Genomic DNA, 24,545 nt, shown 5'->3' with positions numbered 1-24,545 from the left:
TTTTTTAAAAAAATCTTTAAAAAAAAAACAACTGACCTGCAGGGGTTTTCCCAGAAAATAGAAATCCACCCTATAGATCTGCAGATAAGCAAGACCTGGTGATAAACCAGTTTCCATCCTGGAGAGAGACAGAGCTTGTTGGGATGACAAACACTATAATATTCAATGTCTATCTGCTCCCTACTTTGTAAAATCTGCCCCCCCCCATGTCAAATGGGAACTTAACATCAGCCAGTCAGAACATTTCCTTGCTTGCTTCCAAGTTTCCTCTATGTAAGCATTCCCTTTCCACTTCCTCGGTGGAGCCCCTTCTGCTTTCTGAAAGGGATGCTGCCCGATTCATGAATCGCTCAATAAAGCTGTGAGATCCTAAATTGCATGAAAAGGTTTTCTTCTGATAACAGATGTCATAAAGGAAAAAAAAAATAGTTTAAATAGCATATAGAGTTTGTGGGTAGATTGAGAAGAATAAAGTTTCCTGGCATAATTACTGGCATACAGCAGAACTGGGAGAAATGCATGTCAAGTTTGCACTCTCCATTCCTACTCAGTGATCCTTACTTAGAAAGAAATCTTTAATTCTGAATAGGTGGCACACTCATGAGGCTCACAGTTCAACAAGTACGCTAGCAATATAGTCAAGAGAAAACCCTCCTCTCCCCAGCGCCCAGCCCAGTTCCCCTCCCCACGAAGGGACCAGTGTAACCAGTTTGTTTTCAAACCCTGCCCGGGTGAGTGTTTTATTGTTTTGAGACAGAAGAGTACATTGGGAACGGGAAGAAGGATCCAGCTGTAGCGGGAAGGTGACTCTGTAAGGCCCTGAAACTCTGCACTGCTCAGAAGGCAGGAAATGCTTTCCCCTTCCACCAGGCCTAGAGCAAAAGCCAGAAACGTGAAGGCAGCGGCTGTTCTCTGCTAACAAGTTTTACTTCAGGCTCAGCCTGGTTGGTTTTATCAAAAGCACTTTCTGTCACAATCCCTGTGTATCAGCATGTCAACATTGCTGCAAATAGAATGTAAAGTTGAAACCAATACTAAAATTATTAAAATGGCTTTCCGCCCCCTGCTGTAGCCTATTTATAACTTTAGCCGTGATATCATCCCTTAGTGTATTTTTGCTAGCTTCTATATAAAGTAGCACCATCTTTTGTTAGCAAGGGTGCAGATGACTCCCCCGCACTAATTCCTGCCTAACGCCCTTTTCCTGAATTCCAGATTGCTTACTGGGAAGTATTTGATGGGTCAGTCATCAGAGAGCTGGACGGCTCCTTGTCTGGGTCAATAAATGGTATGGATATTACAGTGGAAGGAGTGCACTTTGTTACAGGTTAGTCCCAGGGTAAGAAAAGAAAGCCAAGCCTGGCACATTCAGATGGGCACGTGGAACTCGGGGTGGGAGGCAATTCGAAGAGACTGCGAAATGGTGTAAAGGGTGACTCAGCTGGACTGAGGCCTGAACACGGCAGCGGGCAAGTCCAGAAGTCCCATTTCAATGAGATGAAATGTTGGCACAGTAGCCTTAGGAACACAAATCAAAGTGAAGCCCTCATTGCTGGCTTGCTTTTGTTTTGTGGGTGGGGTGGGGTGGACATCTATGACAGAAATGGCCCTTGAAATGTCCTGGTCCCTCCAGAGTACCTTCCTATTTGATTTCCTACCTAAGTCTTACATGCAATTCTTTTATTCTCTTTGTTGAATGATGTGATGCCCCCTCCTACCCCAAAATAAAGGAATAAATTCCAGGGGGCACTTATCGCAAAACATATCTATTGGGACAATATCAAATGCCATTCCTGCCATACTCAGGACACCAAATAAAGCTCCACCAACATTTACTTAATGCAAAGAGATAAAACTGGACGTGGCATGATACCAATCCCATACACAGATATACGTGGCTCCTCAAACACTTATGGCTAAAAGACAAGAAGAAAGTAAAGCAAGATGTTGTTCGTGGTTATTTCTGGGTGGTGGGATTGGGGTGTTTTCACCTCTGTACTTACCCCCCAAATTTACTACAACTGACTTAGATTTTTATAATCAGGGAAAAGGGGTATTATAAACATAATTTTTTCCTTCAAGGTTGGCACACGGGGAATGTGTTGAAAACGATCCCGTTGTTTGATATCAGGGCTGTTTCTGACTTCCTGCAGCAGTGCCTTCTACCCATTTGTCTTTTTCAGGTGGAAATGACCATCTGGTCAAAGTCTGGGATTATAATGAGGGTGAAGTGACTCATGTTGGAGTGGGCCACAGTGGCAATATCACACGCATCCGGATCAGCCCAGGGAATCGGTACATCGTTAGTGTAAGCGCCGACGGAGCCATCTTGAGATGGAAGTACCCATACGCCTCCTGACCACCCGGGACCTCCCCAGCCCGGAGGTGCCTCTGCTGCGTTTAGAGATCACCAAGGCTCATCTTTATTGCGCACCTCTGCGGTTTTGTTCTTTAGTCAAAAACAGTTGATAGGTGATGTTCTCTTTTCCTTTGTAGAATGCATTTCACATTTTAAGTTATATATTAAAATTGAAATATGTTCAAGGATAATTTATACACTCTAATTAAAACTATGCTTTTTAAAATTATTATTACTATGATGAGTAAACTCTCAGTTGTTGGCTTACTGTCGTTGCTTTTCTGAGACTCTGTGAAACCTGTGGCCCTTTCTCAGAATTTTTCCGCAGATAGCCTTGCTTTTATCCGCTAAGAATAAAGCAGGGTGAATTTCCCTTCCTGGTCACCATTTCCTTCAGTCTAGTGGACACGGGGCAAGGCCTGGATTTGGTCAGATCTTGGGCAGGTTTCTTAACTCAGGGCATCAGATTCCTCTTTTGCACAGCAAGAATAAATTCCTGCTCAAAAAGTTACTGTGAGAATTGAGTGAAATAATTTATTAAAGTAAGGGTAGACTTCCTGACAGTAGTTCAACACGAATTTTGTTGCTTTCTCAAAGAAAACGTGTTTTCTTGCCAATTTGAGGTGATCAAAGATGAATTTTCAGAGCTGCTTCATCAGAGTTGGCCATAAAATCTCTCACCCGAGTTTCCCACCAGAACCTGCTACTTATTAATCCTCCAATCTGATATCTTATCCCAGATAAGGCAAGTAATATGTCCCCCTAAACAATTCAAGACCCCACTCAAGACAGTCTCTTCCTTAGCTTTTTTTTTCTTTTCCTGGCAGTAGCGGGGATTGAACCCTGGACCTAATACATTGAACCCTGGTTGAGCAGGCGCTCAACCACTTGAGCTACATTCGTTCCCTTCTCTATTCTTTAACTGTTACTTCTTTATCGCATCAGGTTGCCTGCTGCTAATCGTACTTGAACTATCAAAAAGGGATATTTAACAAATGGTGGTCACTTATTTGTTAAGTAACACCTCGCATTCCAGGGACGTAAGACGCGTCCCGCACGCTGCTGCGGTCTTTCTGAGCGAGCAAGTGCGTGAGGAACAACTCATTTTGCGAGACCTTGCCTGATTAATTATAAACCCGCCAGTTAGAGGGTAACGTGGGCAGAGGCCTCCAGGGCTGCCCTGGGAATCCAGGGCGGGGCAAGGCCAAGCTAATTCCGATTGGGCAACAATTCAGCAAGGCTTGGGCGTCAAAGGGTGAACGGCAGAGCGCGCAGGGGGCGCGTCCCGGGGCCGGGAAACTTCCTGCTGAGCCGAGGCCCGGGTCGTGGAAGGAGGGAGCCTGGGCTCGGCGGCTCTGGTCCCGGGCTCGAGTTCCGGTTTCGCCGCTTCCCAGGCGCCTCGAGTTAGCCTCTCACAAGCCCTTTCCTGCCCTCGTGAGATCGAGGGGATCGCGTCTCCTTGCAAGCTTTTGGAACAGTGACCATCACCTCGTCTGTTACAAACAAAACAAAAACCACCTCGGTGTTTCTTCACAGGCAGCGCGCGGTCCCCGGTTCTGGCCCCAGGACGGCGGGTCTCGGCAGGGGCTCTGCCTCCCGCCCGGGGCCGACGGGGGGCAGGAGGTGGCGCCCCCTGCCCGCGCACACCCGAGCCTGCGGGGACGCCACCGCCGACCAAAGCCTCCCTGCGCGCTTCTCTCTCCATACCTGAGGCCGCCCCTTGGAGACAGACTTCCTTCCCCCTTTGCTTCTAGTTCATCTGGACGAGAGGACAGAAAGAAACCTTAAAAGCAGCCGAGGTTTTACCATTTCCTAGGCGCCTTCAGGTTCACCCTTCCTCCATTCCTTCTGCGGCCTGAGGGTGGGGGTGTGGGGGGAGCAGGTGCAGAGGCTCAACCTAGGTGGGTCGGCCGGTACTAGGTAGGGAAGGGCTGGACACGCGACCACGACGCCCCCCGCCCCTCCCAGGGCTTTTAGTCCCCCTCGGCGCCGCGGGGGCAGGGGGGATGCGGCGCACTGCCCTGCGGCCGGATTCCCGCGCGGGGCGGAGCGGCCGCGCCCTTGGCTCCGCCCCCATCCCGTCCCCGCACACCTGGCCGGCAGGTAGCCGGCGCCCGGGCGCCTCTCGGACGCTGTGAGCGGCTCGTCCTCCTCCGGCCGGGGGTTCCGCTCGGGAAGCCGCACCCGCGCGGGAGCCATGGACTCGGACCCGGGCGCGGAAGAGGCCTGTCCCGGGCCCGCGGCGGGAGAGGGGCCGCCCGCGCCCCGGCCCCGCCGCCGCCGCTCCCTGCGCCGCCTGCTCCGCCGCTTCCTGCTGGCGCTGGGCAGCCGCTCCCGGCCCGGGGCCTCGCCGCCCCAAGCCCAGCCCGGACGCGGCGACGGCGACGGCGACGGCGGCTTTGCTGGCGCCCCGGGGCCGGCTCCAGGAGCGCCCGGGAGCCCCGGGGAGGAGCGCGCGCCCAGCCCCCAGCCCCAGCTCCCCGCCGGCGACGGGGCGCGGCCCCCGGGCGCGCAGGGCTTGAAGAACCACGGCAACACCTGTTTCATGAACGCCGTGGTGCAGTGTCTCAGTAACACCGACCTGCTGGCCGAATTCCTGGCGCTGGGGCGCTACCGGGCGGCGCCCGGGCGCGCCGAGGTCACCGAGCAGCTGGCGGCGCTGGTGCGCGCGCTCTGGACGCGCGACTACACGCCCCAACTTTCCGCCGAGTTCAAGGTAGGCAGCGCCTTTGCCATCACCCGCGGCTCTCGCTCTCCGGGTTTGGTTTTTTAAAAAAATTTTAAGTGTGCGCGCACAAGCAGGAAAGGGCTTTCTGGGGACCTTCTGAAGTTCAGCCTCAGTTTCCGTATCGGTTTTGAGTTGCTTTGCTGTTCTCTCGTTTGCATGTATTTTCTTTATTCATTAATTTCTCCCGGGTACTCCAAGAGCGGGGGGTGGGGTGGGGGAGGAGTCTGGCCGGTTTGGGTTACTAAGCTCCGTGCACTCGGCAAACGTTCGTGGAGAGATTGAAAGCCTTTGGGGCAGGCAGGGTTCTAATGCCGAGGGCAGAGCTGCCCGTCTGGAGGGAGTCGGACTTGGAAGGCCTCAGAGGCAGGAGGTGATGCTTGAGTGGAAACCAGCCTGATGCAGCCAGGTCAAGGCCTAGAAAGGATCCAGGGTGCTGAGGGAACAGCTAGTGCGGGGCGCCCGAGGAGCAGGGCACCGGAGGCAGGGAAAATCTGGTGTCGATGGCCCAAGGGAGGTGGAGTGGACGGCGCTGAGGTTGGCCAGATCATGTCAGGTCTTGGAGGCAAGGGTAAGGGTTCTGGCTTTTATTCTAAGTTCGTTGGCATCTGAGACCCACTGTGGGCCAGGCATCTGCTGCGTGCTCCGGGGAGGCCGTGTGTGCGCCCTGTTGGAGACGGCATGCCTCTTGCCGGAAGCCCACGAAGTCCCTACTGTGTGCTGGCGCGGGCTTGCCTCCCCTGCCGCCAGGATCACCGTCTGCTGCCTCCGGATGCTGCAGCGTCGCTTGCGAGGCTTTGTAATTTGTGTGTGTTGCCCGGCAGGGAGCTAAAGCGGAGTGTTCCTTCGGGGTGCCGGTTTTACTCAAGAGTTCCTGGTAAGTGATGCCCATGGCTGGTTCCTGCTGAAAACCACGTCTCTCGGCAGAGCTGACGTTCCCCCACCGACCGGGGATGGCTGTTCTTTGGGGGAGGGGGAACCTGTCCGTGCTCATTCCACAAACATCATGGGGCTTGAGTTTCAGCCTGAGAAAGCAGTTCTTGCCGTGTGATCCACGAGGATGCCAATCCCACCGTTCTTCCTTTCTTCATCTGTTGGTTAAAAATTGCTCAAATGAGTGTCATTCATGTCTTTTTTTTTTTTTTTTTTTAAATATGAGAGGCAGTATGTATAGTGGTTCAGAACTAGGGTCTTTGGAGCCTGAATGTCTGGGTTGGTATTCTAGGGCCCTTCTTACTTAACTTTATGACCTTGAGCGAGTGCCTCAACTTTCCTCATCTGTAAAATGGGATTGTCATGGTACCTGCCTGATTACAGGGTCATGGTGAGGCTTATAGAAGTTTTATGTACAGCACGTAGAACAGCGTCTGGCCTTGTAGGAAGTGTTGATTGGTCTCACTATTAATACACCTCCTTACCTGAAGAGACCTGGAGGAGGAGGGGTGGAGGTGAGCTCTGCGCCTTTTCTCCTGCCAGAGGCATTCCCATCCAGTTACTGTAGCAATGGGAGCGGTTGGAGTGTGGCTTGAAAAAAATCTTCCAGATTTCTAACAATCACAGTGGTGACTCACTAGGATTTCCTCTCCCCAGTCTTTGGGGCCTTGAGGAGTTCCCTGTGAGCCTCAGGGAACTGAAGGATAATCTCTGCTAATATGTTAATGAGGGTGATGTAATCTGGGGTTTCCCGGGGCATTTTTTTTAAAAAGCAATTCCATTTACTTCGTGGGGTTTTTAACCAACCCTGGAGGGAGGAGTGGATTCCAGAATGCAGTTTTTAAATGTTGTGGATGCAAATCTAAGTGGGGTCCTCCTGTTTTGCCGATAACAGCTTATTCATTCTAAGAAATATTTAAGTGTCCAACACCGAGGAATACATGTTTAGTGACCAGATCCTGGGGAGCAGGTGTAGCTCAGTGGTTGAGCACCTGCTTCCCCTGTACAAGGTCCCAAGTTTAATCCCCAGTACCTCCTAAAAAAAAACAAAAAATGCAACCAGATCCTGGGACTGCTCTCCAGGAGCTTTTGGTCTAACTGCAGAGATGGTATAAATTAAATACACAGACACATGATTAGAAATGGTGACGAATGCTGAGCTATGGAGGAGGGGGGATCTGGTTGGGGAGGGGGCCAGGGGAGGCTTCCCAGGAGAGGTAACCATTGAGTTGAGTTTTGAAGGATGTGGGGGTCAACTAAGAACGTGGGAAAGTGGGAAAAGTGCATTCCTAGCCCTGGGAACCAAAAGATGCCAACTGCTGAGGGGGTGGGGCGGAGGGGGCGTCTGCTGGGTGGTGAGAATAAATGCATGATTAAGTGAGTGAGTAAAGGCCTATGTGGCCGCGGGGGTGGGGAGGGGTGCGGGAGAGGCTTTGGGAACCAGCCACGTAAGGTCTTGTAGGGCACGTTAGGGAATGTCGTCTTTAAGATGGACTAATAGTTTAGACCGCAAGGCGAGACTGAACAGGGGCCTGGGGGTCGATGAGTTACTCCAAAATCAGCCCTGCAAATGGGATGAGTTCACCCTGTTTTGCCTTCCTGAATCTAAATCACCCCCACCTTCCAGAGAGTAACACCACTGTCTATTTTTACAGTAAGTGTATAAGTAAGTTTTTAAAAAAAATCCTGTCCACACGCTATGATCTATGATACTTTGCTTTTCTAATGTTGTAGCCAGATATGTGTATTGCAAAACAGCCCACCAAATAGCAAATGTTAACCAAAAAAAAAAAGATCTATAATTCCACCCCCTTGAAGTAGCCATTATAAACATTTTGATGTGTTTCAAAGCATAGAGGAACAATTAGAAATTGTAGTTTTTGTCCTGCTTTTGTCATTTAAGTATTGTCACAGGACTTTCTCCTAATTATTAAAATATTATACAAAACTTAATTTTTAATGGCTGCATAATATTTCTTTAAAAGAATATGGCTTAAGTAGCCAGGCCCTTATGGAGACATTTATTGTCCAATTTTCCAATGATCGCACTGCATTACGTATCCTTACATTTAAATCATTGTCCTCAGTTCTGATCACTTCCAAAAGCTTAACTCTTAGAGGTGGAATTATACAGTCACAGCAAAGATATAGCTGTTTTGGGGAAGGGGATGTGGCTCAACAGATAGAGCATCTGCCTACCATATAGGAGGTCCCAGGGTTCGATACCCAGGGCCTCCTGGTTCATGTGGTGAGCTGGCCCTGTGCAGTGCTGTGCACACAAGGAGTGCTAGCCCACGCAGGGATCCCCCTGCGTAAGGGTGCCGCCTGCGCAAGGAATGGCCCCCGCAAAAGAAGAGCCGCCCCACACAAAACTGTAGCCTGCCCAGGAGTGGTGCCGCACAGGGAGAGCTGACGCAAGATGACACAACAAAAAGAGACATAGATCTCCGGTGCCGCTTGACGAGAATACAAGCAGACACAGAAGAACACACAGTGAATGGACACAGAGAGCAGACAATGGGGGGAGGGGGGATAGATCAATCTTTAAAAAAAAGATATAGCTATTTTATTATTTTTATTTTATTATAAAATCAACTTTATCAAGGCATAAATTACATAATGTCAAATGCACCTATTTTAAGCACTGAATTCGATGAGTTTTGGCAAATATCAAATGTAAATGGTGGATAATCACCACCCCCATTTACAATATTTATTGTTTTTACTTTTAAAATAAATTTTACTGGGTTATGACTATTTTTAACACCCTACTGACAAATTTCTTTCCAAAAATTATATGTGTTTTTAGGCACACCAGCAATGCATATCTTCCTAGATATTGGATATGCTTCTCATTTATTCATTTATTGAACAACAGAAAAAGCATCTTGTTTTTATTTTCATTTCTTGTACTAGGAATAAGATGGAGGATTTTCCCATTTCTTTCCTAGTTGTAAGTCTTCTCTTGGGAATTTGTCTGTTCATGTTATTTGTCTTATCTATTCTGCATGTTTATATAAGTTTCTCAATCCTTGCCATATTTGCTGCAAATATTTTTCCAATGGTTCAGTCTTCCCACTCCCTTAATACTGGATGTCTTAGATTTATTTATAGCAAGCATTTTGATAAATATTCTATTTGGTGCACTTTTAGTTTTTCTATGGTTATATTAAGGATTTCAGCCGTCTGGAATTTGTCTTGGCTTATGTGTAGTAAAGATCAATTTTAGACCTGCAGCCAGGAGTATGACGGCATCATTTTAAAAACAAGGATGCCTTTGTTCGCCACTCTGTTTTGGCAGTTCTGAACAAAACATTTGCTTGTATCTATCATTTCCTTGGATTAAATTGCCATAAGTAGGATTACAGGTTTCTAAAGAGGAGAGGCATTTAAAAAATTTTATTTATTTCTCTTCACCCCCTTGTTGTTTTTCACTTCCTGTGTCTTTTCATCGTCTTGTTTCTTTAGGAGGCACCAGGAGCCGAACCCGGGACCTCTGATGTGGGAGGGAGGTGCCTAATCACTTGAGCCACCTCTGCTCCCTGCTTTGTTGTGTCTCTCATTCTGTTTTTCCTCCCTGTGTTTCTTGTTGCGTCTATTCGCCATGCCTGCCATCGCGCCAGCTCACTGTTGTCTTCAGGAGGCACCAGGATCTGAACCAGCGACCTCCCGTGTGATAGGCAGGTGCCCAGTTGCCCGAGCCACATCCACTTTCCTGGGAGGAACATTTTTAAGGCCCTGCATGATATTGTCAGATTCTTTGCGGGAAGTTTCTGTGGCTGTGTAGCCAGCCTGAGATAGAAGGGTTTCAGTCTTTAAGGATTAGCACGATTAGCTGGAGAGCAGTGGTCCTTGCACTAAAGGAAAGCTGTAGAGGTGGGAAAGTGTGTTTGGGGTACCCGAGTGGCCCATTTACCTGCATCTCTGAAACACACTGAGGAATGGTGAAAGGCATGGTTTTAGTCCAGGCTGTGACTGTAGTGGGTTTGCAGGGAGAGATTCTAGGGCCCAGGCTCCTTCTTAAGTGGTGGGTGAAGTCATCTGGGTCAGCAGTAGTTAGCACCCAAAAGTGGAAATAGGATTCTGTTAAAGAAAAGGAGCAGAAACATTTTTGGAGCCAGATCCAGAATATTTGATTGATTGGTGTGGGTATCAGGGAGAAAATGAAAGATGACACTGACCTTAAGAGAAGGCTGATGTTAGAGATTTTGAGGTAGAGGGACTGGCTGTTCACCTAGAAGAGAATGTTGGTATTAAGACGAAGAAAACTAAAAATTAACAAGGAATGATTTTGTCCTACAGATTTTATTTTTTATTTACTTCTCTCCTTTTCCCATCCCTGTTGTCTCCTCTCTGTCCATTCACTGTGTGTTCTTTTGCATCCGCTTGCACTGTCAGGTGGCACCAGGAAACCATCTCTTTTTTTGTTGCGTAATCTTGCTGCGTCAGCTCTCCGTGTGTGCGGTGCCACTCCTGGGCAGGCTGCACTTTTTTTCACGCGGGGCGGCTTTCCTTGCGGGGCACACTCCTTGCACGTGGGGCTCCCCTACATGGAGGACACCCCTGCGTGGCACGGCATTCCTTATGCGTGGCAGCACTGCAGGTGGGCCAGCTCCACATGGGTCAAGGAGGCCCTGAGTATTGAACCCTGGACCTTCTATATGGTAGGCGTCCGCTCTAGCTATCGGTTGAGCCATATCTGCTTCCCAATGAATAATTTTTTAGTATGTGTGTCCCATGAATATTTGGGACATATTTATCCTATAAAGTTATTTTTTGATTATCTGCAGTTCAAATTTAACTGGGCATCCTGTATTATTATTTGCTAAACCTGGCAGCCCTACTTGGGGTTAAAGTGTAGAGAGTCTGCGGGGAAGAATCAGAATTAGATCATTTCACCAAACCCTGATTTCAGTGGTCCCCAAATTATGTGGTTGGAGTGGAGACTCAGAACGAGCATTTCAGGAATTACATCGTGAATGTTGCCTCTCACCCTAAAGTTCCTATTTGATTGATTGGTGGTAGTGAGGGTTGTCCTGGTCCTCACCCTTGCCCACCTTTTGGTGGGTGCGAGCCTAGAACAGGCTGGGGTAGGAGGAGGCTTGGTCCACAGCCAGGGATGGGACAGGCAACTGTGATGAACTGTGTGCATGTGCGTTAGCATGTGCATGCACACACACACACACACACACACGGGAATTGCTTCTGTTCAGATGCTTCTGTGCTTGTACATGCATAAAAGAACCCTGGGAAGATGCTTAAGAAATGGCTCAGAGTGGCTGCTCTGGAGGTCAGGGAGCCTTAGGGATGGGAAGACTTTAAATTAATCACCATCGTGTCCGTTTCTATATTTTGAATTGCTTTTTTAAAAGTATGTGCATATATTCATTAGCCTTGTAAATAAACTCTTCTGGAATGTGCATTCACACAGAAAATGACACACTCATCACACGATTTTAACAGAGACAGTGCCAGGGATGTAAGGTCTGTGAAGGCAGCGGGTCTTGTTTATCTTGTTGGCTATTGTGTTTCTAGACTAGTTCCTGGCACATGGTAGGCATTCAGTAAATATTAAAGGAATGAAGGGGTGGCTCAACCGTTTTGGGATCTGACCACAGAAAGACAATTTGATTGAGTTTCTTAAAGAGGCAGTAAAGGAGGTGATATACATGGTATTTAAGGAAGTATTTTCCATTCCAAGCATGGTCATTCACATAGAAGAGAGAATTGATGATTTGAAGTGAATGAAATCACCAAAGGAGAGCGTAAGAGGAGGGAAGGCTGGGGATGCTTGCTTGTGGGTAAACAGAAAGCGATAACATAGAATGGACAGATGGCGGGACGGTCAAGGGAGCAGGATGCCACAATCAAAGGGCAAGATCCTTGGGAGGGATAGAATGGTCAATGGAATCAAAATACCCATCAAAAGAAACCCCATGAGGTTTCAAAGGATGGGACATACATTAAGAGTCTCTCTGGGGAGAAGCAGATGTGACTTAAGTGATTGGGCTCCCGTCTACCATATGGGAGGTCCAGTGTTTGATTCCCAAGGCCGCCTGGTGAAGGCAAGATGGCCCGTATGGTGAGCTGGCCTGAGCAGACAACTAGCCCACGTAGAGTGCTGGCCTGCACGACAAGCTGGCCTGAGCGGAGAGCTGGCACAGCAAGATGATGCAACGAAAAGAGACACAGAGGAGAAACAATAGGAGATGCAGCAGACTAGGGAGGTGAGGTGGCGCAAGAGATTGAGCATCTCTCTTCCATTCCAGAAGGTCCCAGGATCGGTTCCCGGTGCTACCTAAAGAGAAGATAAGCAGACACAGCGAAGTACACAGCAAATGGACACGGAGAGCAGACGGTGGGGGGATGGGGGGATAAGGGGGTGGGGAATAAGTAAAAATAAAAAAGTAAATCTTAAAAAAAAAAGTCTCTCTCTGGGGGAGCTGGTGTAGCTCAGTGGATAGAGTACCTGCTCTGCATACATGAGGTCCTGGGTTCAATCAATCCCCGTTACCATCTGTCCCCCGCCACCCCATAAAAGAATCTGGGAATAAAAAATAGATGCCTTCTTTTCTACAGAGACTCCTGGTACCACTTTGCGACACTGACCCAAGCTATGGCAGGAAAGAACTTCTCTAACCCCACGTGGTTTCCCTATTGTCCTCCCAGGTGGGAGGTGAACAGAGACCATTGGTAGACTTGGTGCTCTTTATTTGGGTGTTCCAAGGGCCAAATTGACTCTGTTTTTCTTTTTGTCCTTTCAGAATGCTGTTTCCAAATATGGCTCTCAGTTCCAAGGCAATTCCCAGCACGACGCCCTGGAGTTCCTTCTCTGGTTGCTGGACCGTGTGCACGAGGACTTGGATGGCTTGTCCCGAGGGGCCGTGTCTGAGCAGGTCAGTCACCCTCGAAACTGCACTCTGTATTTGATTTCATCCATTCCTCGAATCTCTGCTCAGCTCCTCAAAGCTGCTTCTTGAAAGTCAGATCCTTTGGTTCCTGTATAGCCGGGCTGCCTTACTCAATGCTCCTTTCTCCTAGCTTTTTGTTTTGACAACAGCAACCACTGCAGGTGTCTCTCCAGAGTCTCATACAGTGTGTGGGTTTCCTTCTGGCTTAAAGTTGTAAAAAAATCTCCTTTTTGTCTGTATTCTGTGCATTGGTATGCCCATCTGAGACCATCAGTACCATTGCTTCTTATTGTCACATTTTCCAGTGGTACTATCCCAGGCCTTCCCTTGCATATCCCATAGAGCAGCAGTTGCCAACCCTTTTCACTCAAGACATGGTTTTTACATGGATATATTTAGCATTTCCAGATTTTTAGGAAACTCCAAACCTTCTGGGGGAGAAAAGTAGTACAATACTTTGTAATAGCCACAGATAATTATACTTCAGTTGTGTTCCCTATGGGCTTTGCTAAATAAAGCTCAACAAGGGGTTATGCTGTACTGCCACCCCTATATCTCCCACCCAAGAATGTAACAATAGGGGAGTAGGTGTAACTCAGTGGTTTGAACACCTGCTTCCCAAGTACAAGGTCCTGGGTTCAGTCCCCAGTGCCTCCTAAAAAAAAAAAAACTGGAAAAATAGGTGAAGTTATAACATGAGTGAGGAAATTTATAACAATGTCTAGATATAAGCTGCTGTAATTTTTTAAAGTTTCACAAACTTTGGTAATTAATCAGTAGCACATTACTTCAAAAAAAAAAACTTTTTATTTGGAAATAATTTCAAACTTAAAGGACAGTTGCAAAAATAATACAAACTTCATACAGAGAATTTCAACATATCCTGCCTTGGTTTGACTCTTTTGTGGACCCCAGAAAATTATGTTCTAAAGTTAACCCATTCTTGTACGTGTAAGCCTATTATATGTGGGACCTTTTGGTTGGATTCATTTAAGGAGCACTTGGATTAGATCACTTTGGTTAGATTGCTTTAGTTAAGGGCCTTTGATCAGATTGCTGGGGGGGAAGGTGGTTGGGGAGTACCAGGGCGGGTTCTAATCCTCTCACTGCAGTCTAATATAAATGGAGAACTGAAAGCAGAGACCCACAGAGAAAGAGAGCTGCCATTTTTACTCTGCTATGTGAGAGGACTCTAGGATTGAGTACAGCACAGAAAGACAGACAAACCCCAAGAGGTTGGGAGAGAGGCTGGAGGCTGAAATCAGCAGAGCAGCCCAAAGCTTAAGCAAGGAGGCCCAGGGAGAGAGGAGGCAGATGCTTGATCACCCACAGAAAGTGGGCCTAGAGGAGAAGGCAGAGTCCAGCCGCCATTTTGCCTTCCCACATGGCAGGACCCCAGCACCTGCCAGCAGCCGGCCTTTGGTGAGACAGCATCTCTGATGATGCCTTGATTTGGACATTTTCACAGCCTTGGAACTGTAATATTTTACTGTAATAAATTCCTATTATACTTTTATAATACAACCCTATTCTGGTATTTTGCATTGGAAACCTTTAGCAAACAAAACATACCACCACCCCTGCAGATACCCATATCTACCAATTTTAACATTTTGCCATCTTTGCCTTCCCCTCCCTCCCTTCCTCACTCCTTCCTATTAACCTATCTACCTATCATCTATTTTCTGAACATTTGAGAGCATGTTGCACACATCATACTCCTTGAACACATTCTTCCATATACATTTCCTATGAACAAGGATATTCACTTATGTAATCACCTTAAGTGCAATTATCATGTTAAGAAATTTAATGTTGATATAATGCTTACATTCTATATTCCAGCTTTTTCTTGTTTCCCAGTAACGTTCTTTTGAGCCTTTTCTCCTCCATTCTTAGACCCCATCCAGTATCATGTATTGCATTTGATTGTCAGTATCTCTTTACTTTATTTTTTAATTGTGGAAGAACACACACAACATAAATCTTGCCATCCCAGCCCTTCCTGAGCATGCCATTCAGTGGGATTAGTCACATTCACAATGTTGCAGTAGCCTCACTACCATCCGATAATAGGACTTTCCCTTTACCCCAAACAGAAACCCTGCACTCATATTGCATTAACTTCCCGTTGCCCATGCTCCCCTCCCCCATCCTTGGAACCCTATACTCTACTTCCTGTCTCTATAAATTTACATATTCTCTGATATTTTCTTTGTGGTTACTATGGGACTTAAATTTAACAACCTAAATCTTAAAAATCTCATTTGCTTTGGTACCAACTTAACTTCAATAGCATACATCAATTATGTTCCTATAGTCCACATTACCCCTCTGTAATGTAGTATTTGTCACAAATACATAATAATACATTATGAGTCTAAAACCATTGATTTATCATTTTATTTTATGCATTTGACTTTTAGATCCTATAGGAAGTAAAATGTAGTATTACAAACCAAAAATACAGTGGTACTGCTAATTAAATTTGCCCATGTCATTGTTTGGGAGATCTTTTATTCATGTGGTTTCAATCAATTGCCTGGTGTCTTCTTTTTCAAACTGCAGAACTTTTCTTGTAGGACTGGTCCAGTGGTGAGGGAGTCTCTCAGCTTTTCTTAATCTGGGAATGTCTTAATACTGCCCTCATTTTTTGTAAGACAGTTTTGCCAGGTACAGAATTCTTATTTGGCAATTTTTTGCTTTTCAGCACTTTAAATATAAGTTTTTTTTTTTTTTTTTTTTACATCTTTGGGCACCTCTGCACCTCATATACATTGGTTCACATCATGGCCCATACTCTCCTCTATTCCATCATGTAGGCCCTGTGAGGATTTACAATGTCCGGTGATTACCTCTGAAGCACCATCCAGGGCAGCTCCATGTCCCGAAGACGCCTCCACCTCTCATCTCTTCCTGCCTTTCCCCATACCCTTTGTCCATTATGTCCACTTTTCCCAATCCAATGCCACCTCTTCTATGTGGACACTGGATTGGTTGTGTCCATTGCACCTTTATGTCAAGAGGAGGCTCAGATTCCACCTGGATGCTGGATGCAATCCTCCCATTTTCAGTTGTAATCACTCTAGGCTCCATGGTGTGGTGGTTGTCCTTCTTCACCTCCATCTTAGCTGAGTGTGGTAAGTCCAATAAATCAGAATGTAGGTGCTGGAGTCTGTTGAGGCTCAGGATCTGGCTATCACATTGTCAGTTAAATATAAGTTCTACCTGCCTTTTTTCCTCCATGGTTTTAGAAATTGGCACTTAATCTTACGGGGCTCTCTTGTATGTGGCGTGTTGCTACTCTCTTGCAGCTTTCAGAATTCTTTATCACTGGCATTTGACAGTTTGATTATAACATGGTATGATGTGGGGTTTTTTGGGTTTATCCTGTTTGAAATTCTTTGAGCGTCTTGGATGTGTATATTCTTGTCTTTGGTTAAATTTGGGAAGTTTTCGGCCATTATTTCTTTGCATGTTCTCTCTGCCCTTTTCTCTTTCTTCTTCTGGGATTCCCACAGTGGGTATATTGGCATGTTGAATGGTTTCCTATAGGTTCCTCAGACTTTGCTCACTTTCCTTCATTCTTCCCTCCTCCTTCTCTGCAGGTTTTTTGTTTTCAATGATCTTATTTTCAAGTTCATTGATTCTTTCTTCTGCCAGCTCCATTTGATGATCAATCTCTAAGGAATTTTTAATTTCTATTTCTATGGTCTTCAGCTGTGCTTTTTGTTGCTTTTTTTTTCTTTCATAATTTCCATCTCTGTATTGATACTATCTCTCTGTTCTTCTATCATTTTTCTGATTTCGTTTAGTTCTTTGTCCATGTTTTCCTTTGGCTCTTTGAGCATAGTTAGGACCTTTTTTTGTTTTGTTTTTGTTTTATTTTGTTTTTACAAAGGGGGTTTATCTGGGGTAAAAGCTTACAGTCTCATGGCAGTGGAAAATCCAACTCAAGAGGTGCTTTCTCACCAAAGCTGCCATCTTGTGTTGAAACAAGATGGTGGACAATCTCTGCGAGGTTTCAGCTTTCCTCTCAGGGCTTCCTCTCACAGGTTCAGCTGTTCCACTTCTTCCCAATTTCAGCTGTAGGCTGGCATAGGACTTGTCTCCTAGGTCTTTCCAGGCTGTCCACCTCTCTTAACAAGGTCTGCTATAAGCTATTGGGCAAAATGACTCATCCTGGTGCCTCAGCTCTTTGAGCCTTCTCTCTGTCACATGGCAGGATCAAGAATGACAGAAGTCTCTCTTCCTCTGTGTCTGTCTGAGTGAGGTATCTATTTATAGCAGACTTAGGAAGTGGGTAGAGACTCAACCTATATCATGCTCATTGACATAGTCAATTCAAAGACCCTAATCTTAACAGGTAAACTAATTAAAGTCTTCTCAGCTGCATTTAGTGCAATCAAAGGATATCACACCCAGAGGAATAGATTAGTTTACAAACTTAATCTTTCTCTTTTTGGGATTCATAAAATAATCTCAAACTGCCACACTATAAATGTATGTTTTTTTCGCCAGAACCACTGAGCAATAAATTGCAGACACTATGACACTTCACCCTAAACACGTCTCCTAAGCAAAGGACATTTTTCTACATAACTATTTAACTTGCCCAAGAAAATGAATAATTCCTTATCATCTAAAATCTAGCACATGTTAAAATTACCCCAGTTCTTATCCCTAATTTTGAAACAGAGCTATACAATAATTCTCCATACTGTAACTCTCTGACTCCCAGTGGAGAAGCTAGGCTATTTGAAAGGCATTCAACAAACTAGGGTAGGATGAGTTTCCACCTGTCCACAGGAATAAATGTTGCCTGGTATGGCTGATTCTGGGATAGAGGTGATGGAAGAAATGTGGAGGAGACATTTTGGAGGGATGGTATTTATATTCCTCCCACGTTCCAGCCAGGTGTAGAGCTCCACTGGGAGTGAGGATGGGGGAAGGAGATGCCTCTTCATTCTCTTCTTTATTGGCACCAATTTCAGAGTCAATGGTCTCAGCCCACTGGCTTTTGTCTTGGGAGACATCATAGTTACCTTCAACATCCGCTCAAAGAAGCAAAATTACATCAAGGATCAACGGGGCTGACTGCTTCCCTCCTCTGTCCTGCACTGCCTGGCTTCCACTCCCAGGGTCAGGTCCTTTGATTCCCTTGGCTTTCAGACAACGCTTTTTATGGCATTTTGCTTCCATTTTTATTTAAATATAAACTTTTAACAGATACAAAGGTACGTAAAGATCACCCTGTCTTTTCTTATAGCTGCATAATATTCCATATCATGCATGTATCAAGGTTTATTAACCAGTCCTCTATTAATGGACATTCCCCCTCATTGTATTTTGTGCTTGCTGTCTGCTCTCTGTGTCCATTCACTGTGTGTTCTTCTGTGTCTGCTTGTCTTCTCTTTAGGTGGCACTGGGAACTAATCCTGGGACCTTCCAAAGTGGGAGAGAGGTGCTCAATCTCTTTGTGCCACCTCAGTTCCTTGGTTGACTGTGTCTCTTATTGTCTCTCCTCTTTGTCTCTTTTTGTTGCGACATCTTGCTCTCCTGCATGGGCAAGCACTCCACGTGGGCTAGCTCTCCGCTTGGGCCACCTTGCCATGTGGGCCAGCTCACCCTCACCAGGAGGGAAGGAATTGAACCCGGGGCCTCCCATATGGTAGACGAGAGCCCAATTGCTTGAATAGCCCAAGCTATTTTATTTTATAATTTATTATTTTTTAATTTCTCTCCCGTTCCCCCACCCCAATTGTCTATTCGCTGTGTGTTCTTCTGTGACCACTTCTATCCTTATCAGTGGCACTGGGAATCTGTGTTTCTTTTTGTTGCGTCATCTTCCTGTGTCAGCTCTCTGTGTGTGCGGTGCCATTCCTGGGCAGGCTGCACTTTCTTTCGTGCTGGGCGACTCTCCTTACCGGGCGCACTTCTTGTACGTGGGGCTCCCCTACACGGGGGACACACCTGCGTGGTAGGGCACTCCTTGCACGCATCAGCACTGCGCATGGGCCAGCTCCACATGGGTCAAGGAGGCCTGGGGTTTGAACCGCGGACCTCCCATGTGGTAGGTGGATGCCCTATCCATTGGGCCAAGTCCACTCCCCAGCTCAAGCTATTTTTGATCATCTAATATTAGCCATACTCAATAAATAACTTTACACAAAGCATTTTGAACTTAGAATAAAAAACAAACGAACTAGAGTATGTGAGAATAATAGGACAATTGAACACAATAATTGACCTTTACCCAGTAAGATTGAAGAGCCAGAATTAGAATCCAACCCTACAGACTGTCACATCTAGACGGGACCATAGAATGGCATCATCTGATCCAGCTCCCTGGTTTTAACAAGGAAACTGAGGCCCAAAGAGGCCAGAGCCTGCCTGAGATCACATCTCAAGGTGGCCACAGAGCCAGGCAGACTCCCAGACCACTGCGCCCTTCTCCCTCCCGTGTGCCTCTGCCCCAGCTCTGATGTCTGGTGGCTTTTGAAAGTCTGTAAGGGAGACAGTACAGTGAGAGAAGGAGAAGAAGGCCTGGGGCTAGAGGGACAAGGGCACTGGTTATTTTGAGGAAGAGGCTGGGTGGGGTCCCTATTCCCTGAGCTTCTCCCCTGGGGAGATCACTGAGGATCACAGTGGAAGGACGACCGCATGACCTGTACCAGGGAAGGGTTTAGCTCCAGAACTCTGGGACACTGAGAGCCACGAAGGCTGTATTACTGCAGTCTTTTAACCGTTTGAGGAAGATGTTTCTGCCTGTTCCTGCTCATGTTTCAAAGCCTCTGTGCTGTTACAGAGCCCTGCAGCGTCTCACTCTGCCATCTTGACTGGCACAGATGCAGCCACGAGAGCCGCTTTACCAGTTTTTGTTTTAAATCAGGATATTTTATTTCTATCCCTCATGAATCGATTAAAAATCCTCTTCCCATCCCTCCATTTTTCTGGCTTGGAGTTCGTCCTGGTAGAGTAATAAAAAAAACGAATGACTCAGGAGGCTGAGTCATTTTTTTTTCTTTAACTTGTCCGCATAGCCAGCTGTCATCTTTCTGTTTCTTTCTATTTCAAAATGACAACTTGCAGTTTTAAGAAAAGAATGCAACCATGTATGTCTCACGTAAGGAAAGACCTATTTAACACAATAATAGTGTTATTAAAAGCCTTGTCTGCAAAAATAGTCCTAATGCTTACGACAGCAGTAAGAGGTCACAAAATGCATGGAACAAGGAAAGTACTGACTTTATTGTACTCTGTACTCCTCAGGTCACATCTTGGAATGAAATGTGCAGTATGAATAACTACTGTCATTTATGGGTAAACCTAGACTCAGAGAGGTTGGATACCTTCCCAAAGCAATTTTACATGCCCATTCTCCACCCCTAAGCTGTGAGAACAAAAAAAATATCTCCAGACATTGCCAGATATCCCCTGGGAGGCAACTGCCATAGTCCAAACCCTCCTCTGGAGCCTTTCTTCCAAACCATTCTTTAAGATTACACTGAGTTTATTTAACCCAAGAAAGCCTGCCGTTAGTTCTTAATAATTTCCGTTCAAATAAATGTGACCATAAATGGTCTTCCAATTTCAAATATGCACCACTACAATACGTTCTCCACACAACAGAGTGGACTCTTTTTTTTCCCCTTCCCACCCCCCCACTGCCCTGCTGTTTTTTTCTGTCTGTGTCCATTTGCTCTGTGATCTTCTGAAAATTTCTATTTTTGTCTTCTCGTTTTTTCTCCTAGGATTCACCAGGATTCGATCCTGGCGTCCTCTGCTGTGGAGAGAGGTTCCCTGTCACTTGTGCCACCACAGTTACTGGTTTCTGTTGTGCCTCGCCTTGACTCTCCCCTTCGCCTCTCTTGTTGTGTCATCATCTTGCTGTGAGACTCACTTGTGCGGGCACCGGCTCGCTGCACGAGCGCTCGCACAGGCGCTCGACTTGCTGCAGGGGCACGCTTTTTTTTTTTTAACCAGGGGGCTCCAGGGATCGAACCCAGGTCCCACCATATGGTAGGCAGAAGGCCGATCTCTTGAGCCACATCCGCTTTCCAGAGTGGACTTTTTATAAAGGAAATCGGATCCTGTTACTCTCTTGCTTAAATTCCTCCAGTGGTTTCCTATTGCACAACAACAAAATCCAGACTCTTACTTGGTTGATGAAACCCTACCTGACTGGCCCCTGAAAACCTCTCAGTCTTATTTCAGACCCCTCTGCTCCTCGTTCAGTGCCCTTGGCCATGCCGGGCTGCCTCCTGCTCCTGTAAGTGTCAAGTTCGGTGGGACTGTACTGTTACCCAGACAAGACCAGGGGTGGCTGTTGGCCAGAGAGAGGAGCTTGCCCAGCCCTCAATTTGACCTGATTTGAGACCAGAAAAGGTCTTTCTCTGTCTGTGATCAAAGACTCCCCTGAAGTTTGCTCTGAAAAATCGGGCTCACTGTGGAAGCCTGGCTGTGCACGCCTGAAGGTAAAGGGCAGAGCTGTTGGGATTCTTTGGCAGGAAATTTCATCTTCCTTTCCCAAGAAGGGAAGATATTGTCCTCTGCTTTCCTCTGTGATTTCTCTTTTTGAGGTTATTTCTGTGAAACCCATGTAGCTAGAGTTATTTGAAACTGGAATAGAAAACCCAGGACCACTTTCTTTTCTGCTGTCTTAATGGTTGAGGTCTTGATATTATTGCCTTTTGTTTAGAGTAATTATCAAAATGTTTGCACCTTGTGACAAGGGCCTACGTACTTTTACTACCCTATAAACACTCACGTATCAACCTTCTTGGTAGTTTTTCTTTGTTCAGAAAATGCCACTTTCAGATCTGAAAAGAGGATGAGGCCGGGGAAGAGATCAGGAAGCTAACATTTATTAGACAGCTTCGAGTTCCAGGCAGAATACACATGCACATGCCATTTCTTGGTTTTAGCAATTGTGCTGTGAGATTGATGTGATGTTCCTGTTCCCTTTTTTTTTTTTAATCCCCCTCCCTGCGGCTTTTTGTGTGCTCTCTGCTCTCTGTATCCATTCGCTGTGAGTTCTTCTATGTCTGTATTTACTTTTATTTATCGCCCCCCTCGTGGCTTGTTTTTGCTGTCTGCTCTCTGTGTCCATTCACTGCGTGCTCTTCTGCGTTGTTGCTTGTCTCCCTTTTTGTTGCGTCACCTTGCTGAGTCGGCTCTCCATTGTGCTTGCGGGCTGGGCGGCTCTCCGCAGCGTGGGGGCAAGCTTGCCTTCACGAGGAGGCCCTGGGGCGCGAACTCAGGGCCTCTGTATGGTAGACGGGAGCCCAACTGCTTGAGCCACAGCTGCTTCCCATTCCTGTTCCTTTTTGATGTGGAATGAGTCTCAGAGAGGCACTAGAACCCTGGCTAGCAGAGGCTAGGACCAAACCTCACTTGGCCTCATAGCCCAAGCTTTGTGAACGTCCCTCTCACCAGCCTCATTCAGGTTTTTCTCTTTGCGTACCCCATCCCTGAGTTATCCTGCCCACAACCTCTCCCAGCATTTCCCATGGTACCTTGATGCAGAAGTGTCCTGTGTCATTGAAAGTTCTTTGGTTGCAAGCTGCAGCAAGCATCTTCAGCTACCTAAAACAGGAAGGGGATGTGTTAGAAGGCCAAGGGGCCAAGGGGATGCACTCAGGATTCAAGAGAAGGCTGAAGAACCAGGCTTGGAAGAGCTAGGCATGAGTTGCTTAACCCTTCCCTCGCTGGACACTACTGCTGGAATAAATGTTTTCAACCTTTTGATCTCTCTGTTCTTGCACATTCAAGACAGGAACATCTCAACTGTCTAGCTTGGGGCATGTGCTGCCCCTTGGTAGGGGAGGGCAAGACTCCTAATTAAAGAGAACTTCTCACCAGTAGGTTGGATTTCCAACCAGCAGGTTCCAAAAGGCGCACTATTACCCAAGAAGTTGGGATGAATCCTGGGCATCCAAAAAAGAACAAGGGTCCACTGTGCACCGAAGACTAACTCCCCTCCAAGCACCCTTCATCTGTTTGCAGTTAGACATCTGCCCAGATGCTGAATCACCCTCATATCTGGCATACCCTTCCCAAACTAACTTTACCTTTTGACTTTCCCACTTTTGTGAATGGAGCAGGTGTTCTGCAGACACCATCTTTGAACCTCAGATTTGGTCATGTTTATCTGTTTCCTCTTTCTCCTTCTGCTCCCCAGTCAGGTTCTGAGTTGTGATGTACATACACTGGGTGTCCTGAATCCATCCTAACTTATCATATTCTTGACTCCGACTTTAGTTCATCCTATTGTTGCCTTGACCCCCTAACCTCCACCGTCCTGTGAATGGCCATCAAGTTCAGGCATCTCTCCAAGCATGTAGCTACCACCTAACTTCAAAACCCACTAGATACTCCCCGTTGTTTAGTAACAAGAACACTTCTTACCGACTGCTTACTTTGTGCCTGTTACATGTGTGTTAACTCTCTAATCCCCCAAACATCCCTATCATCTACCCCTTTAGTACAATTGGGAAACCATGACACAAGTAAGGACTAGAGGGGTTGAGTAACGCACAGCTAGTAAGTACCAGAGCTGGGATTTGAACCCCAGCAGTCTGACGCCAGAGTCCACATTCTTGTCCCTGGTGTTGTGCTGGGTCCTGAACCCAGGTCTTCAGGACATTGAAACCTCCAGCCAGCAAGGCACCAGACTCGACTTCCAGTGCCGTTCTGCTTCCATTTGACCCTCCTACATTCTGATCAGCTTGGGCTCATGACCACTCTGAGTATTCCTTATTCTTATTTGTCCCAATATTTTATTATGAAAAGTTTCAAATGTACAGAAAATAGAAGTATTTAAACAATGAACACTCCTCATACCCATCACCTCAATTCTACCATTTGTGTTTTACTAAATTTATCACATATTTATCCATCCCTCTATCTACTTTTTTTGTGTGGATATTTCTATGGTGGTAACATAAATACAACATTTCCCATTTTAATACTCCCAGCATACAGTTCAGTGGCATCAATCACATTTACAATGTTGTGCCACCTTCAGCACCATCCATTACCAAAACTTTTCCATTATCCCAAATAGAAACTCTGTCTCCTTTAGGCATTAATTCCCTATTTCCCATGCCCACCCCTGCCCCTGCTACAGGGACTGCATTCTTTCCCCGCCCCGCCCCACCTCCGACCCCCTGATGGCTCCCTCATCTGTCTGCTCGTCTTCTTTAGGAGGCACTGGGAACCTAACCTGGGACCGCCCATGTGGGAGGCAAGTGCCCAACTGCTTGGGCCACTTCTCCTCCCTGCTGGTTGCATCATTTGCTGGTTGTGGCGGCTACTCATTGTGGCATCTGCTTGTTGCAGTGTCTGCTGGTTGTGGCATCTGCTTGTCTTCTTTAGGAGGCACCAGGAACCGAAACTGGGAACTCCCCTGTGTTGCTTGAGCCACATCTGCTCGCCAGTATGCATTCTTGATGGGGGTGAAAGTCAGTGCTTGTGGGATGAAGTATATAAAGTACAGTTATACATACAGTACATAAAGCAGATATACACGCTATAGTATTAAAATTTCTTGGGGCGGGGAGGAATTAGGAAAAAGGTATCTGGTAAGGCTCTTTGGGAGATATAATGAAAAAAG

At 46.5% G+C, this 24,545-nt stretch overlaps 2 protein-coding genes and 1 long non-coding RNA gene across 3 annotated transcripts in view; 2 read left to right on the top strand and 1 right to left on the bottom strand.

Moving 5' to 3' along the window:
* Nucleotides 1-2,627, top strand: part of CFAP52 (cilia and flagella associated protein 52) — a 59,302-nt gene extending 56,675 nt beyond the window's left edge. Inside the window, exons 13-14 of the mRNA XM_058283487.1 lie at nucleotides 1,216-1,327; nucleotides 2,184-2,627. Coding sequence (XP_058139470.1) covers nucleotides 1,216-1,327; nucleotides 2,184-2,359 — 288 coding nt within the window. The 3' untranslated portion in view covers nucleotides 2,360-2,627. The remainder of the gene's footprint in view (nucleotides 1-1,215; nucleotides 1,328-2,183) is intronic.
* Nucleotides 2,628-2,774: 147 nt separating this feature from the next.
* LOC139437130 (uncharacterized) lies at nucleotides 2,775-4,977 on the bottom strand. The gene is made up of 3 exons (XR_011646784.1): nucleotides 4,898-4,977; nucleotides 4,067-4,118; nucleotides 2,775-3,852 (listed from the first exon to the last, which is right to left on the bottom strand). It is a non-coding gene; the product is annotated as an uncharacterized lncRNA (long non-coding RNA).
* The window catches only part of USP43 (ubiquitin specific peptidase 43), a 76,447-nt gene continuing 56,369 nt past the window's right edge, over nucleotides 4,468-24,545 (top strand). Inside the window, exons 1-2 of the mRNA XM_058283486.2 lie at nucleotides 4,468-5,075; nucleotides 12,782-12,913. Of these exons, the coding sequence (XP_058139469.1) occupies nucleotides 4,557-5,075; nucleotides 12,782-12,913 (651 nt within the window). The 5' untranslated portion in view covers nucleotides 4,468-4,556. The remainder of the gene's footprint in view (nucleotides 5,076-12,781; nucleotides 12,914-24,545) is intronic.

The sequence above is a fragment of the Dasypus novemcinctus genome, chromosome 21 (assembly GCF_030445035.2).
Source record: "Dasypus novemcinctus isolate mDasNov1 chromosome 21, mDasNov1.1.hap2, whole genome shotgun sequence".
NCBI lineage: Eukaryota > Metazoa > Chordata > Mammalia > Cingulata > Dasypodidae > Dasypus > Dasypus novemcinctus.
This window is presented reverse-complemented; position numbering and strand designations above follow the sequence as displayed.